Source organism: Dipodomys spectabilis, unplaced genomic scaffold (genome assembly GCF_019054845.1).
Source record: "Dipodomys spectabilis isolate Male_0828 unplaced genomic scaffold, ASM1905484v1 ptg000125l, whole genome shotgun sequence".
NCBI classification, from domain to species: Eukaryota; Metazoa; Chordata; class Mammalia; order Rodentia; family Heteromyidae; genus Dipodomys; species Dipodomys spectabilis.
The window spans coordinates 2,059,086-2,077,700 of NW_024870802.1; the positions used below are offsets into that span (position 1 = coordinate 2,059,086).

The window sequence follows — 18,615 nt, forward strand, 5'->3', positions numbered from 1 at the left end:
TTGCTAGTGCTAGTAGTTCATACCTGTGATCCTACCTACATAGGAGGCTGAGATCTGAAGATCGTGGTTCAAAACCAGCCTTGGTGGGAAAGTCGATGAGACTCTTATCTCCAATTAACTAGCAAAAAGCCAGAAGTGGAGGTGTGGCTCAAGTAGTAGAATGTCAGCCTTGAACGGAAAAAGCAAAGGGATAGCATCTGGGCCTGAGTGCAAGCCCTGTACACACACACACACACACACACACACACACACACACACACACACACACACACACACACGCACGCACACACACATACACACCAAAAGCATGAACATCATGCTAAATGTAGAGAACATAAAAAACAATGACATGCCAGGATTATATTCCAAGAACTACTTGGGGACTATTTGAAGACACTTGTAATAAGCAACATTTATGATGCTGAGTAAAAAGTGCTATACTGGTCCAGATATGGACCAGGAGACCCTCAGGGGACGTGGTAGTCCATGTGGGAATAATGTACAATGGCAGCAGGTATGATAGAGGAAACAATTTATGAGACACTTGCAATTGGGGTTGATAGGATATGAATGGGAGGAATCAACAATCTCGGTTTCCAGTTGGAATGCTTGGTGGGTGGACGGAGTTGTCACCAACTAAGGAAATAGAGGAGCATTGGGGAGACAGTCTCCTGGGAAAGAGAGAGCAAACTCAGATTGAGATGCATTGAGACTGAGGATGCACGGGACATCAAAAGTGCAATAGGCTCAGCCCTGCAGAGGTACTGGTCTTGCGGGGAAAGATGAAGGTATCTTGCTAGTGGCTAAAGCCATATAGCCATATATGGAATGGCCCTAGGACAGAACAAAAGGGAGAAATTGATACTAAAGAATGTTGGTACTAGGTAGAGGCAAAGCCTAATTTCCATTCGTCACCTCAAAGAGTGAACCCATCTGGTAATTAGATGAAGAGAGTGGTATAATTGATGGATGGATTCTGTAATTAAATGAGCAGGAGATCCCTAGTGCATCAGCTATTCCTTGTAACCCAGTGGGAGAAGACTGTGGCTGCAAGGAGCTAACTGTCTTTCCCACACAATGGCTTTGTTTACCTTAGCTCCAAACATCCCACTGACTTATTAAAGGAGGAGGCATTTTAATGTAATCTGCTTATTCTGTAGTACTGTTCCAGTGATGTGGTGGTGCTTAACCTCACTCTTTGTCTTCTACATGCCCTGTGAGAGGATAAGAAACTTGAAAACCCATTCAAGTTATTTGTCTCCATTTGGATTTGGAAGTGTTGGTATTAATACAGCTTTTTTGTGGGGGCTAGAAAGAATGGCTCCTTGCCAGGGATAAATGATCAGTGTCTCCCATTTCTAAATGGTGAGGAAAAAGGTATGGCTAGTGTGGATAATGACATTTATTTGCTCACAAACCTTTTACTAGAAGTAAATAGAACCATGATGTTTCTGTTGCCATTTAAAAGATGGCACTTTTAAACACCAGTTACAATAACCTTATGCTTTTTAAAACATGGAACTAGTTTTGTATGCTATTTCTAGCCACATCATTTTAAAGACACTTATGAATACTAGTTATCTATGGAAAATTTACAATTAAAAAATTCCAATTGTGTGAACTCTTCTCTCAGGGCAGCATTCACAGAATTCCTCACATAGAATTATATTTTTATATGTTTTATATATGTGTGTGTGTTCTGTTCATAGATATTATATGTTGCCATGTAGCAACATGAGTTTTCTCAACTGTGTTTTAGAGGATGCAAAAATGGTATTTTTAATGTATTTTTTAAATCCTTTGGTCCTTTTATCTATAGGGTTCAATATATCCATAGATCAACATACCAACCTAAGTTTTGAAATATTTATCGAAGACTCTGACTATTCAGATTATAAATTCTAATTTTAATAAGTTAGAATATATTTTCCTAGAGTTCTTCTTTTCTGCTGGGCATCTGAGGTTCATGCCTATAACTCTAGGTACTCAGGAAGCTGAGGTCTTGAAGAATATAGTTCATAGCCAGACCAGGTGGAAAAGTCTGTGAGACTCTGTCTCTAATTGCCAGCAAAAAGCTAGGCTGAGGCATTTCTCAAGTGGTAGAACAGCAGCTGAGCAAACAAGCAAGCCAAGTAAATGCAAAGCCCTGAATTCAAACCCCAGTAGAGTTAGTCTTTTTAAAAATTGGATTCTGTGAAAGGCTTGAGACAAGCATTTCCTCTTCAATAAGCATTTTTTCATTTTCGCCTTTTCTTATCAGCATCACTCCATGTAGAAAGGTATATGTGTAAAATGCAGACATCTTTATGGAATCAAGTGAATAACAACAGACAGATGGAAGGGGTTCATATACAGGGTTTTATGTGTTTATTTTTTAAAGAAAGATTGTATTATCCAACTAACTAAGAACCAACTGGAAAGTGGTTAAAATAATGAGTTTGATGTTCTTCTCATTGCAATGGAATGCCTGATTTGATTTAGATGCACAGATCAAGAAAGTGGCAGCACATCGCTCAATCCACAAGGCATGAAGGCTGGCTCCCTTGGGGGCACGGTCTTTATTCTGTCCTAAGTATTTGTTTTTTGCCAAAGGTATAGCACAGCCTCCTTTGGGAGCTATCTCTCATTTGTAGCTGTCTTTGTGGCCTTAACTGTGAACTTATCTAACCTATATCTCTGCGTTCTGAGTAACAAACATCCCCTACTTTGTCCTCATTGGGTGGAAAATAGCTGATCCACTGATTTCCTTAAAATAACTCACCATCCACTCAGAGACTGCTATTACCCTGACTTCTTAAGGAAATAACTCTATCTAGTTTTTAAAATGTTCTTTTCCACTTCTTTAATTATTCAAGTTGCTACCTTTGGCCCCATTCTTCTCATGGCAAACTTAATACATCACAATCCTGTCCCCTGTCCTGGGGGGGCCTTCATTTTGTTGTTGTTGTTGTTGGTTGTGGGGCTTGAATGCTGGACTTGAGCACTGTCCCTGTGTTCTTCAGCTCAAGGCGAGCACTCTACCACTTGAGCCACACAGACACTTCCAGTTTTCTAGTGGTTTATTGGAGATAAGAGTCTCATGGACTTTCCTGCCCAGGCTGGATTTGAACCATGATCCTCAGATCTCAGCCTCCTGAGTAGCTAGGATTACAGGTGTGAGCCACCACTGGCTGGCTCTGAGGGAGCCTTCTTGCAATTACTAAACCTACCCCGGAGCATCGTCTCACTCCCCTCTCCCACCCCAGGTAGCACACATGACTGAAATCATGTGTGGTTGACTTGTGGTTGACTTGTTGTCTGTCTCAGAAGTTCAAGAATGCTATTTGTGCCAGTTAAATGCCTTCAGGAGCAAAGACAGGATTACTGGCTCCATCCTATCCTGCTCAAACGCTGCCTGATGCTGTCTTGATTGTGTGACTCCAGCCACATACCCAGACAGCAGCATGAGACTGGGGCAATTGGAGATGTCTTTCCATCTCTCTGAGTATTGTGTGAAACATAATAGCCTCAGAGGTGGTTCTTGGTCCTTGCCTTCAGTAAATGTGCAAGCACACATAGAAACAGTCACCCTGGCAGGAGATGGAATATTTCTAGAGATTATATGGACACCAAAGTCAACTGTTCTCAGTCCCAAGGATGTGGAGTTTAGGGAACTAAGAAGAGCATCTCTCACTTCCTCAGGAGGCCAGACAGGTCTAGGACTGAGGCTGAGCAGGGCTGACACCAGCAGAGAATGGGAGGAACATAGAGGAATACTTAGGAGGAGACGTTGGGGCAAGGCACATGTCTGGGGAGGGATCTGGTGGGTATTTGGCAGAGAGTTATTAGTAAAAACATATAATCCAAGCCAGCACTGGTGGCTCACACCTGTAATCCTAGCTACTCAGGAAGCAGAGATCTGAGGATCATGGTTTGAAGCCAGCCCAGGCAGGAAAGTCCATGAAACTCTTATCTCCAATAAACTGCTCAGAAAAAGCTGGAAATGGCACTGTGGCACAAGTAGTGGAGTGCTAGTTTTGAACACAAAGAGGCTTAGGGCTAGTGCTTAGACCCTGAGTTCAAGACCCAGTATCAGCAAAAACAAAAACCAAACCAAACCAAAACAACAACAACAGCAAAATCCTGTAATCCCAGCTACTCTGGAGGCTGAGATCTGAGGATTGTAGTTCAAAAGCCAGCCTGGGCAGGAAAGTCAGTGAGACTTTTATCTCCAATAAACTACAACAACAACAACAACAAAAATGCTGAAAGTAGAGCTATGGCTCGGGTGGTAGAGAGTAAACCTTGAGCGAAAAAAAGCTTGGGGACAGCATTCAGGTCCTGGTTAAATCTCAAGATAAGCACCAAAAAAGTCTTTCTTGGTCTTTTGAAGGAGCTCATTGGGAGATTTACTAGCCCTTGTGCTAACTCTCCTGTGCTTGCTGGAAACAATGGGACATATCTGTGTCCCTCTGTTTTCTGTAGGGTTTATTTGTAGACACACAGGTCTTTACCTATGAGACTTTCTCCTTTGTTCTTGGGAGCTCACAGAAGTCAAAAGCTCATTCTGGAGACAGAGAAGGGTAAGGAGAAGAGAATACAATCCTTAATAAAATCTGCATGTAGGGCCATAATTCAGATGTGTGGCCTAGTTTGAGATATCACTTCTGGAGGTAAGCAAGCGTGGTACCATTAATCACAGCCAGTCACAGATACCTTTGTGTGTGGGTGCTCATTTCCAGCCCTAATGCTTTATAATAATATAATCTATAGTGGGAGATTTTAACAAATACTGTGTTATGTGCCATTTTGTTCAAGCCAAAGAAGAAAAAAGTATACTGACAAGTATTACTCTGGGTGATATCTTTGTTTCCTGAACTGTTTGTAATTAATATTGCTTACACATGAAGTTCTACAAGTGCTCAAAACTTATTATGCAAAGAGTTTTTTGGTTTTCTTTTTTTTTTTCCTTTTTTTGGGGGGTCCGGTCGTGAGGCCTGAACTCTGGGCCTGGGCGCTGTCCCTCAGCTCTTCAGCTCAAGGCTAGCACTCTACTACTTGAGCCACAGCACCACTTCCAGCTTTTTTCTTTTTGCTTATGTAGTGCTGAGGAATCGAACCCAGGACCTCATGCATGCAAGGCAAGTGCTCTACCACTGAGCCACCTTCCCAGCCCCAGTTTTTTGGTTTTCTTGAATTGTTTTTTTAATCAGTTGTGAGGCTGGACTCAGGGCCTGGGTGCTGTCCCTGAGCTCTTTTGGTCAAGACTAGCACTCTACTACTTTGAGACATAGCACCATGTCTGGTTTTCCGGTGACTAATTGGAGATAAGAGTCTCATGGACTTTCCTGCCCAGTCTGGCTTTGAACTGCGATCCTCAGATCTCAGCTTCCTGAGTAGCTAGGATTACATGCCACTGGTGTCTAGTTTCAAAAAGTTTATCAACAGAGATTCTGAGATGGTTCCCTTACAACTGAGGCTCTTGCTATTAGAAATTCAAACTCTGAATTAACCACAAATCCTTTCATGCCTTTCTTCGGAATGCCTTTTTGCCATCTGGTTGAGCTTGTAGTTAGCTTCTTCCCTAGATATGATCATTGGTTTTTTATGTATATTTAGAAGCCAAAATGAAGAATGATTAAAACATGATTTTTGAGGCTTTGTATTTGATTCCAGGGCAATGCATTAGCAAAAGTTATTTCTGGTAGGAAGCTGCCTCTCACATTGTTGTTGGCGAGTGTATGCTCAGCTATTTTGAGCTTGGGCTGCAGTGATAGATTGTCATGTCTACACTTGGTGGAAGTTTCAGACGCATGGACCTGAGTTTCTGATTCACTTGGACCTCACACTAGTGGAATTTGGAGGATTGAGCAGACACTGTGTCACCAAAGCCTACCATTGTGATGTCTAAAAAGAAAGCATTTGAGGAGAGGAGGTGAATATATCTTGGATGAAACAAAGTTGTTTAAAATCTCCTTGGAGCAAATGGAGGGAAAGCACTTGGGGTGAAGGATTTGGGAGGCCAGCTCACTGGGTCAACCCTACCTGGAACTAGCATAGGACATCGTAGGAAGATGCAGGAATGTGCGTCCTGGGCAAGGTGGGGCAGGGGCTTGACCTGACTAAAGGTCAGTTAGGGCTTCTGGGGTTGGAGGCATGGCTCAGTTGGTAGAATGCTAGCCAGTGAGCAAAAGCGTTGGGTACTGAGTTCGAGTTCCAGTCTCAGACCAAAAAGAAAAAAAGTAGTATTTTTCTAGCCCTTGGTCCTTTTCCCCAGATATAAAAGGAGTCACCCAGGTGCCCACAGGGACCAAGTTCAGAAGGGCTTGTCACATCCTCTGATGATGGTGCTGACTGCTGGCAGAATGCCAGACCACCAGAACCTGCCCTAGAAAAGTAGAGAAAGGCCGCCAAAAGCTGCTGGCACCCCAGTTAAAACGATTACTTACTCCAAGTGAACCTGAAAGCATTGCTCATGTTTTATTCCAGCCTCCTTCCTGTCTTCCTGCTAGGAACCCATCAGAAGCTAGGTGCCAGCAGCGGCAGCACCAGGGAGAGGTGTTCTAGCCCAGCGGGGGGCAGAGGGAAGGTCTCCTGCAGGCTTCCCCCCACCCCCAGCCCACTCACCGTTGAGCAGGATTTTAAGCATGCTCCATTGTGCTAAATGTCTAGCGATATGTACTGGTTGACAGGCAGATGGAGTGTCCCCAAGATGAATTTGTTGGAGCATAAAATGGAACTGCTGTTTTTAGAAAGCTGGAGAAAGAGTTGCTACCACAGCCCTGTTCATGTCAGCACAACCCTGTTGGGCTTTTACCTCCTATCCCACGCCTCCACACTCTGTTCCCTGGTATTTTTACAACCTGGGCAGCTCTTGTTATTTTTTTTTTTTTGAGTTGAGGGTTTTATTTTAATGTGCCTGCTACTAATTTGATCATTTTTATATAGAATTTCTTAGCTATGCACGCTCCCACTGAACTAGTAGCTAATGTTAGTCGGTGGTTTGTAGAGAATGAATTCAAGACCATTATATCTAAGGCTCAGGACTGTTTGTAGCCAGGCTTTCATGCTAGCAAAACAGGAGAAGTTTCAGTGGGGCCTTGAGTGGGGAATGTTTTAATAATTGATCATGGAGAAGAAATCATTTCATCCTTTTTCTTTTGCTAGGAGCCCTGTGTTTGCATGAAAGGAGCTTGTATTTTTCCTGGGGCTTATACTGACTTTCAACTAGAGCAAAGACAAATGGAGAACCCATACCAAAATAAAAATCCAGATGAATCTGACTGAATTGAGATTTGTTGATCATGTAGCTTTGCTTTTTTGCAATTAGTTGAAACTATTTGCTAAGCTGTTAATATGAAACAGACCCAAGCTTTTACTTTGTAAAATGATAACCTTAATTTTTTTTCCAGTACCAGGGCTTGAACCCAGGGCCTTGCACAGATTGCTTGCTCCTGGTGGGAACTCTACCACTTGAACCATGTTTCTAGCTTGACTTTTTGCTGGTTAATTACAGATGGAGTCTTGTAGACTTTTCTGCCCAAGTTGTCTTTGACTCTTGATCCTTCAGGTCTTAGCTTCCTGAGTAGCTAGGATTACAGGCCTGAATCACTGACACCCAGCCTGCCTCACACTTAAAATAATTTTGGTTAAAAGAGTAATAACTTGGTCAGAGAATAATTTTCAAAAAGTTAAGCCTGTGACTCTCACTTAGATGCAGAATGAGCATGGTCAAAGACTGATTCCACTCATTATAAGTAGAGGAATCAGCAGGACAGCAACACTGCTTAAAAGAACAAAAAGGAGGCAGGTGTCAGTGGCTCACACCTGTAATCCTAGCAATTTAGGAGGCTGAGATCTGAGGATCATGGTTTGAAGCCAGCCCCAGCAAGGCAGGAATGTCCATGAGACCCTTATCTCCAAATAACCACCATAAAACCAGAAGTGGTGCTGTGGTTCAAGTGGTAAAACGCTAGTCTTGAGTACAAAGTAGCTCAGGGACAGTGCCCAGGCCCAAATTCAAGCCCCACAACTAACAAAAGAGAGAGAGGGCAGGGGAAGGGAGGAAGGAAGAGAACTAAAAGGAATGGGTTGCAGAGATATTGAAAGAAGGATGTCAGAGCCACTTATTGGAGTAAGACAAAAGCTGTGTTGTGCTCCAACGGAATGGTGAAACTGGGCAGAAACCATCTACATCTCTGTTCACTGGGTAACGTGAACAGTAATTAGGCCTTTAATCAACAAGAAAAGAGCTTGTCAAACACAGATCAAGCCCCCCTGGGTAATGCAAGCATCCATGTGAGCTGCTCAATATTATGCTTCTGTGTGATACTGAAGAACTGAGGTTTTTTCCCTTTACCTGGTTGCCACATTTTGAATGATTTTTCTTTACATCTTAGTATGATTAAAGGTGAGTATACATTGATACAGGGTACCTACAGCAGTCAGATTCAGAGACAGCCAGATGAAACAGGCTTGCCAGGGGCTGGAGAGAAGGAGGTACAGGGAGTTATTGTTGGATTCAGAGTTTTGTAAGATGACAAGAGTGCTGTAGCTGGATGGTATAGGTATTTTAACAATGTGAATATTCTTAATGCCACTGACTATCCATTTGAAATGATTAAGATGGTCAGTTTTACATTATATGAATAGCATGGGACAAAGAGCCAACATCACAATCCTATTTAGGTGAGCTCCCTTTTCATTGTCCCTAAAATTATAGGTAGACTTTTCTAAACTTCCTTATTAGTGCAATTTTCATTTTGTGACACTTGTTCTTTGCATGCAATAATATACCACAGACAACACTCTGGGTTTTATATGTCAGCTCCATACATTTTACATACTATAACAGACTAAGCAGGTAGAAATTCAGGTTCTTTCCGCGTGTGTGCGTGTGTGTGTGTGTGTGTGTGTGTGTGTGTGTGTGTGTGTGGTTTCTTTTTCTGCCAATATAAGAACTATGGGATTGGACTTAATGGCTAGTTGACAAAGTTGGTGTAAGAGTGAGAATTTTCCCACTCTTGCTGCCACTGATGTACTGAGAGAGAAAGCACAAAGAAATGGCATAAACTTCTTTGTGTGTGTGTATGTGCACATGCAGAAGAAGGAGGTTACACAGAGAAAGAAAGAGGAAGAGAGACCTGTTTGGAAAATGCTGATTTGTCACAGATGTGAGAGACCTTCCCCAGGAGAGGCTAGTTATAATAGAGGAAGGAGAGTGTGTCTGTGGGAGTTACTTGCAACTAGGGCCCTCAAGGAGGAAGAGTAGTCAGAGGAGAAGCAGGGAACGCAAAAGAAGAAAGAGTCTGAAACCATGTCACAGCCATCCAGTCTCAGGAAATACCATGAGACCAAGAATCTCTTTGGTATGGGCTCCTGTTGCTGTGATTCTTGCCTCTCTAAACACGTGCTTGTTTGTTGTCTAAACTACTAGAAGTAATGTAGTCATTTGGTAAGCCGAGCTGGGCCACTTCTTGAAATGTAAGGAAAGGCCAAATCAAACCCCAGTGGGACACAATGTAGCATTTCTCAAAGTGCCATGAAGTCATTTGGTAAGGCTGTGCTAGGTTCATAAAAACTACGATTTAATAAAGGAGAATATGTGTCACTTTCACGAAGATATGTGAACCAGAGAAAGCCTCACAGAGGTATCCTGAGGTCACAATAATAAAACACACTAATAAAACATTCAGTGATAGCTTTGAAATGGCCTCAGTAATCTGTATCAGCATTAAGACTGTCCTGTTGCACTGGTGGCTCATGCCTGTTATCTTAGCTACTTAGGAGGCTGAGATCTGAGGATCACAGTTCAAACCCAGCCCAGGCAGGAAAAGTCTGTGATAATGATACTCTTATCTCCAATTAACTACAAGAAAACCAGAAGTGATGCTGTGGCTCAAGTGGTAGAGTTTTAGCCTTGAGCAAAAAGAACTCAGAGAAGTGCCCAGGCCCTGAGTTCAAGCCCCACAACCGACAAAAAAAACAAAAACAATATTATCCTGTGGCCATCATATCTTTTCATTAGAGGATCTGTAAACTTTTAGACCTAGCTTTGGTGACCAGAAGAGAGGAATGACTAGTTATCCTATCACTTCTTTGTGCAAAGCCTAACTTTTAAAGAGTAACTGAGTCATCGGAACTGCTGATATCTCTGAGAAGTGAAATTGAGGTAGGACTAAGTTTAATAATAATAATAAACAATAATAGTAATGATGATGATGATAAACTATGTTTCAGGTATTAGCTACCATGGTTAGAAGGTCCTTGAAAAAGGAACTCAGAAAGAATACAGATAAAGGCTCTTGTCCATAAAGTAGGAAAATAACACGTAGGAAAATAAGAGCAGGTACGTGTAAAAATACTGAAGTCAGCTCACTTAAGGTGCTTTGTGACCCTCTCCATTCTGATTGTTTCTTTTTTCACTTTTTTCTTTCTTTCTTTTCGGTCATGGAGCCTGGGCACTGTCGCTGAGCTTTTTCACTCAAGGCTAGAGCTCTACCACTTTGAGCCACAAGCACCCTTCCAGTTTTCTAGTGGTTAATTGGAGATAAGATCTCACAGACTTTCCTGCCCAGACTAGCTTGGAACTACAATCCTCAGTTCTCAGCCTCCTTCTGAGTAGCTAGTATTACAGGCGTGAGCCAGCAGGCCTGGTTTCTGATTGTTTCATGTTGCTGAAGGAATCTGCAGCCAGAATGAGGTTGGTCCTCATCCTTGGGCTCCCCACATGACCCACTCGGTAAGAGAGAAGCAGATGCCATTCTCTGGCGGGGGTGGGGGTAGGGGGTGGGAGGGGTAGAGGAGGAAACACTGGCAGGGCAGAGGGGCAGCAAGGCTAAGCAAGCTGCTTTCTTGAGAATATAATTACAGAAGTATTTGTAGGTGGTCCATGTCAGCCATAATCTTGGGTTACTTCATTATACATTGCAAAGAAGCAGCTCTGGAGAGTTTGTCTAGACAAAGACCGTTGAGTCCATGTGAAAAGCTTGTTTGTGACTTCTGTGTCACCTTGAGTATCTTTAATTACTGGGGCAGGGGTTTTAAATCCAATAGGTCTTGCTGTATGCAGCAATAGTTCACTAGACATACTGATGAGTCATGAGAACCAGTCAGAGGAACCCTGTGATTGAATTTTGTGATTGAATTCAGCCTTTTCCTCTACTAGCACAGGGCCTGGGCGGGGCACTGGTGGCTCATGCCTGTAATCCTAGTTACTCAGGGGGCTGAGCTCTGAGAATCATGCTGTAAGCTAACCCAAAAGATTCTCAGGAAAAGTCCCTGAGACTCATCTCCAATTAACCACCAAAAAACTGGAAGCAGAGCTGTGATTCAAGTGGTAGAGCATCAGCTATGAGAAAAACAGCTAAGAGATAACATCCAGGTGCTGAATTCAAACCTCAGTCCTGCCTTACCCCCTTCAAAAAATACCTTGGGTTCTTTGTATAAGGTTCTTTCTTTATTGTGTAGAGCTACCCAACCTTGGGATAGAAAGGTCAAGGTTGAAGATGTCCAGCTTTGGTGGTTGTTCCCAGTCATTTGACAGTAGGAAATTTTTGCTGTTGGGGGATTAATCTGGGCTTTATTTGTGGACGAGTTGCCATGACTTGTTTGGGCCTTGTCTGAACATGCATCCCAGGACCTGCTTGTGTGAACCATTCCTGTAATCCACAGCTGTGTGCAGCTTTGCAACAGAGATACTAAATGCCAGATACACAAAAAAGCATTTGCTTTTGTATGCACTGTGATTGTAGAGAAAGCTTTCTCTCAAATATTGTTTCTTTCCTTGCTTCTTTTGCCTGTTCTTACCCCACTATGCAATATATAAATAGTTGGCCTGTTCTATCGCTACCCAAAGAGAAAATTCAATGTCTGAAATCCTCATAGCCATGGGAAATTATTTCCAGACTGTGAAAAAATAAATAAATAGCTACTGGAAATTCTAGTTACTGCTTTGGGTAGAGTGGGAATTTGTTACTCAACTCAGTAACAATTTGGGCTCAAACCAAGCAGTTGTGTGGGCGAGCAACAAACACCTTTCCTAAGGCGCTGCCAGGGACCCCTTTGTTGTCTAAGACAGCCTGAATCCACCATCTCTTTCCATCAAAAACTAATTACCTCTGAGTCTTAAGCATACCACAGAAGCCATTGAGACCCAGCCAGTGGACTTGACTTGTATGAAGTATTTCAGGCCTGCCAAGGGGAGGGAGAGAGAAGGCAGAGCCCCAACAATAAATAGCTCTTTGTACCAAGTCCCCTCCCCTACCCCAAACCATTGAGATCACAGTGAGCAGCCAGCATTCAGTAGAAGGCAAATGCTGCCCAACAGCTGGGCAGATGAAATCACCAGATGTACACTTGTCTTTCTACAGTGTGTGGCTGTGACTTGGCCCAGGGCGGCTTCTTCATAAAGAACGGGGAATATCTCTGCACCCTGGACTACCAGCGGATGTATGGGACACGCTGTCATGGCTGTGGAGAGTTTGTGGAAGGCGAGGTGGTGACCGCCCTTGGCAAGACGTACCATCCCAACTGCTTTGCTTGTACCATCTGCAAGTAAGTGATCATCTTCACCAGAGCTTCTTTGGTCGTGAGCTGTAAGGTACCTCTTTGTAGATGTGTCTCTTCCTCATCTGTATTCATTCTCTGCCAAAATGGAATCTCCTTGGGACACCTACATGACCCTCTCTACAAAGGGATGTGGCTGATGTTATGTTGTTAGTATAAAATATTGGGTTTCTTTATGACATCCTCATGTATGCATTCAGTCAGACTTAATCCTCATTACCTCTCCTGCCCCGCCTTCCTTTACTGCTGGACTCCTTTCCCTCCAAATAGCCCCCCTTCAATTTTCTGATCTCCTGGAAACATCTAGATTCTGCATATGAGAGAACACACGCAATTGTCTTTCTAAGTCTGGCTTATTTCGCTCAACACAATGGTTGGCAGTTCTATGTCTTTTCCTACAAATGACCTCATTACATGGCTGGTTTTGTATGGCTGAACACCGAGTCTGACAGTCCCTGCAGGTCTCAAAAGGTTTTGATTAATGATTGAAAACCTGGAGGGATATGGACAGCTGCTTAGAAGGATGAAGATTATTTGAGATAAAAAGAAAGTGTTTTGCCTGTGTGTGTGTGTGTGTGTGTGTGTGTGTGTGTGTGTGTATGTGTGTTGAAAATATTTTCCCCAACCAGGTGCTGGTGACTCTTACCTGTATTCCTAGTTACTCAAGAGCCTGAGATCTGAGGATCACGGTTCAAAGCCAGCCCAGGCAGGAAAGTCAATGAGACTCTTATTTCCAATTAGCCAGCAGAAATCTGGAAGTGGAGCTATGGCTCAAAGTGGTAGAGTGCTAGCTTGAGCAAAAAATGAGCTCAGAGACAGCAACCAGGCCCTGAGTTCAAGCCCCGGGATTGACAAAAAAAAATTAAATAATCTCTTCTAGCTAAGTAAAGTTGTATGCACCCATAGATTCAGTACTTGGGAGGCTCTGGAGTTCAAGATCAGCCTGAGACTGTTTCAAATAAATAAAATAGTACTTTTACTCTGTAGCAGAGGTAGACAAGCTGTGACCTACAATACCTGTTGTTTTTTTAAATAAAGTTTTATTGGCACCTAGCCGATGCATTTGCTTACATATCCTTCAGAGCTGTGGTTGGGCTGCAGCGGAGATACAGGGCTTGGTCCGCAACACTGCACCACATTCAGCTATCCAGGGAGGACAGGATCTAACTCAGCAGCATTATTACAGAGCTCAGAGAATGGGGAGAATTCGTGCTTGGCTATAACCAGGTCCCCTGGGGAGAAATCCTGAGCTCTGCTCGGAATTCATGGCATTTAAAACGTTTCTTCATAAAGATTTTCCATTTGGAAATGCACTGTTCTAAGCGCCGGGCTAGATGATCGTTGGGCCCTCTCTCCACTCATGTGGGAAGGGAAATCTCCCATTCCACTATCAGGTTGCCTAAAAAACCAGCACATTCTCTCCCTGCTCATGATGAAGCACATGTATTTGTTTGGCCTGTGTCCAGCTGGCCATTTGGGGCATGACTCCATCTCAGGCATTTGCCTGGTGCTCCTCCAAGAAATGCATTTGCTCTAAAGGGCAGCAAGTACCAGGATGTAGGGAAAGGAATGGGATGGCTGGAATAACCTTGAGGCTGGTATCTTTCTGCTTCTAGACGCCCGTTCCCACCAGGAGACCGAGTCACGTTTAATGGGAGAGACTGCTTGTGTCAACTCTGTGCACAGCCCATGTCTTCCAGCCCCAAAGAAGCCACCTGCTCTAGCAGTAAGTATGGTGACCAGAGACACAAACCTTTTTGTTCAGAGGTAGCTCAGGCAGAGGCCAGCTAGGTAGCGCAGAGACGAGTCCTAACTATGACATTTTCAATAGTCAACTGATACCTCATGCGTCAACCCAAGCAGAGAGAAACATCTTCATTATGTCAAAAAGATGTAAATAGAATCAGGTACCAGGCTGCCCATTTTGACAGCCAGTGAAGGAGAAATAATTATAAAACATTTGATTGAAAAGGCTTATATGAGGCCAATCATAGTGGCTCAGTCTGTAATACCAGTTACTCAGGAGGGAAGTAGAGATCTGAAGTATCATGGTTAAAGCCAGAAGGAGAAAAATATGCAAGACTCCATTTCAACTAATAACTTGGGCATGCTAGCATGTGCCTGAGATACCAACTATGTAAGAGGCTGGAGGTAAGAAGAGTCTACGGCCAGTTCTGGGCAAAAAAAAAAAAAAGTGAGACCTATTTGAAAACTAATTAAAGGACAAGAGGGCTTGAGGGTCTGGCTCAGGTGATAGATATTTATCTAGTAAACATAAGCCCAAGGACCACCAAAAAAAGGAAAAAAAAGAAAGAAAAGAAAAAGCTCATCTGTAGTCAGATGGGAGAACATTTGGCAGCTATTTGTGTTAAAATCACTATCTTCATTCACTTAAAGTACAAGTGGGGTGATTTCTAGTATCATTAAATAATTCCTTTTCACTTGGCGGAATTCTGACATTGGTTCATTTGACTGTACTGTTAATGTATGTTGTCCTTTGAAGGAGGTAATGAGCAAAATAACCTCTCCCAGCCAGGCACTGGTGGCTCATGTCTATAATCCTAGCTACTCAGTTCAAGCCCCTGAGTTCAAGCCCCAACACACACACATACACACACACACACACACACACACACACACACGCACACACACACACACACACACACACACACACACACACAAATTCTGACCAAAGCACTTGCTAATGTGCTGTGACCGGAGACTTGGCGTATAAGTTGATATGACTCAGTGACAGTGGCCTGGGTGGGATGGGCAGCATCCAGCAAGCATGATCCTGACCCCAGTGGGTGGCAGATCTTTCCTAGTTCCTATTTACCCTGCCTCAAATACAAGAGAAGCAAGTTGTTGGGAAGGTGAGCTTGCCTTGGGGAGGAATAGCCAGTCTTCAAGGAGGGATGTCTATGAAAATGCATTAGCAAATCATTGGGAAGAATGCTTTGGTCTAATGATAAAAGAGGACTTTCTGAGGGCCAGGAAGTGATGACAGCTATAGGGGAGTTCCTGGCCAGGGAGGCCTGACAGAAATGGCTGTGACCCCACGCTGGTGAGGGCCTTTAGTGCTTTGATAGGTGTCCAGATTGAGGCTGGTGATATTCAAGGTCACACAAGGACTGAAAGGTCAGGTGGCTCAGATGCTCGTCTTTTGACCCCTGGTTCTGTTCCATTTGTTTCTCTTGTACTTGCTCAGCTTTTTTGCTCATGGGTGGAGCTCTACCACATGAGAAAAACCTGCAGTTCCTGAGGGTTGTTTTTGCTGGTTAATTGTAGATAAGAGTCTCTGGTGTTTGTTGGTGGGCTTCAGTCATGATCCTCAGATCTCAGCCTCCTGTGTAGATAGGATTATAAGGGTGAGCCACCAGTGTACAGCAGATCTCTGCTTCTTTGTTCTCTGTGTTGTTTTCTCTCCATGTTCTCTTCATTGTTTAGCTTTAAGAAGAAGATTCTTCTAAAAGTATTCTCATTCTCTCAGGCCATGCAGTTTGGGGGAAGACTTTTCAAGCATAGCTTCACCAGTAGTTCTAATTGTTATTACATGTTATGTGTATATGTAAAAATGTCATAGTTAAACCCACTGTTTTGTACAACTAATATTTGATATTATATTTTTGGGTACATTTATATTCTCTCATCTACCACCACCATTTTATAGTACTGGAGTTCTGAATTAAGGGTTTTACATTTGCTAGACAAGTGTTCTACAGCATGATCCATGCCTCCAGCCCTTTTGAATAAGGTCTAACTTTCTACCCAGGCTGGCCTTGAACCAGGATTCTCTGTTCTCATCCTCCAGAGAAGCTAGGTTTACAGACATATTCCTAACCTATATCCCCTATTTTATAAAATATACATGTTATCCACATAAAATTGTTAAGTGTAAAAATGTAATCAAACTTACATTGTCTTCCTAATACTAGATTTAACTATTATCGCTAGTTAGGCCAAATTATATTTTCTCCCCCTGCTTCCAATGGATGACAACTCATTTCTGTGAAGCTACTTTGGTCAGTACATCCTTATTTTTAAAGAAGAACATATCTATTTATATAAGCACTGAAAGGCATTTATAGGCTGTGTGGGTGTCTATGAAAAAGAGACCTGTTATATTTAGATACACATATGCAAAATACCTCAGACTAGGCAAGCACACAAATACTAGAGTAATGAAAATTCCCAGCAAGTCTCTGAAACTCATTGGAGCATAAGTAGAAAACATTTTGTTGTTATTGGTAGTTCTGTAAGAATTTGCTTTATACTTCAAAATTGCCTAAATTTGACTTTAGTTCCTATTTTAAATAAAATCAATTGGCCTTTATAATTTTGGCAAGGGGCTTCCTAAATAGAAACAGAAAATGATTTGATTTATTGTGGCACTCTCTCTGATAATGTTCAGAGTCTGTGAGGTATCAACAAGATAAGGCCATTTTGCTGGTGTCAGGGTTAAACTCAGGGCCTCACACGCTCTGTTGGCTTTCTTGCTCATTGCTAGTACTCTAGCATTTGAGCCATGCCTCAAGTCCAGCTTTTTACTGGTTAGAGATAGAGACTTGAACTTTTCTGCCAGGCTTGCTTTAAAACTCTTATCTTCCGGATATCAGACTTCAGAGTAGCTAGGGATGAGCCACAAGCACACCTTGCCTGAAGTCCTCTTTTACCTCTAGAATATTCTGCTCAGAGATATGTTTACTCTTCTAACCCATAGTATTATTTCACATTCTCTGTCTAGTTTTCTGTAATCATGGAATGGGAAGCACAAATAGTGTGAAGGGATACGAGCAGGAAAGAGTGGTAAATAGAAGCTGAGTCACGGGGACAAGGAAAAATTTCACCAAATCACTCTCCTGTTGAGCTTACTAAGCAAAGATGCAGTGTATCTCTATTTTAGCTGCCTGATGGTTGCCATGTCTGTAGTGTTCTGATAGGAAGAGCTCCCACTGGAGGTCTGCTCAGGGCTGCCTTCTACCTTCAAATAATTCTTCAGGCCAGGCAGCTGTGGCTCATGCCTATAATCCTAACTACTCAGGAGGCTGACCTCTGTGGATCACAATTCAAAGCCAGCCTGGACAGGAAAGTCCATGAGACCCTTATTTCCAATTGGTCAATTGGGTAAAGGTATGGCTCAAATATTAGAGGGCCAGCCTTGAGCAAAGAAGTTCAGGGACAGTGCCCAGGCCCTGAGGTTCAAACCCTAGTACTCTACATCTCTCCCTCTTCCTCTCCCTTTCCCTCTCCCTCTCCCTCCTTCCCTCCTTCTCTCTCTCTCTCTCTCTCTCTCTCTCTCTCTCTCTCTCTCTCTCTCTCTCTCTCTCTCTCTCTCTCTCTCCTGCACAACACACACACACACACATACACACACACATCTTCAAACCTTTGGCTCTATTTTATTTTCTTCATCAGGGATTTACAGATTACAGTGTGCCAGGCACTATGCAGCTGGTTTACACGAATCAATGGCATCAACCTAACAACCACATAAGATGATACTCACACATTCCCCATCCAATGATGAAGAAAGAAAGGGCCACAGATGTTCAGGCTCTCTGGGTCCAGATGTCTTCTTCCCTCCCTTGTTTTCCAAATGGGCTGAGCCTTGGAGCCATGACCCAGCTTGTCTGCACATGATCCCCATATCCTGGCCCCAGAGTTGTGCGTGTTTTACGAGCTTAGTTGCTTTCCTATTGTATTAAGGCGTGATGACTGGAAAGACAGGAAGTTATTCCTAGAAACAGCTACTTTCATAAAGCACAATTGCTTTGAATTAGTTATGGCAAATCGTTGCAACCAGTTCTGATATGACTTCAATTCAATAAGCAATTGGCATGATCTCAAGTGGAGAGAGGTCCCCATTGGGTTTGAATGAACATTAATTAAACTGTGTGACTAGCTGATTCATACTTTCAAAAAAATATCCTCGGTTGAGATCTGAGGATCATGGTTCAAAGCTAGCCTGGGCAAAAAAGTCCGTGAGACTCTTATCTCCAATTAACCACCAGAAAACCGGAAGTGGTGCTGTGGCTCAAGCAGTGGAGCACCTGCCTTGAGCTGAAGAGT

The 18,615-nt window shown here is 43.0% G+C and overlaps 1 protein-coding gene across 8 annotated transcripts in view; it reads left to right on the plus strand.

Moving 5' to 3' along the window:
* Ablim1 (actin binding LIM protein 1) overlaps positions 1 to 18,615 on the plus strand; it is a 257,300-nt gene that overhangs the window by 125,412 nt on the left and 113,273 nt on the right. For all 8 annotated transcript variants that reach the window (XM_042689458.1, XM_042689465.1, XM_042689463.1 and 5 more), the window contains exons 3-4: positions 12,351 to 12,534; positions 14,163 to 14,272. In XM_042689458.1, coding sequence (XP_042545392.1) covers positions 12,351 to 12,534; positions 14,163 to 14,272 — 294 coding nt within the window. The remainder of the gene's footprint in view (positions 1 to 12,350; positions 12,535 to 14,162; positions 14,273 to 18,615) is intronic.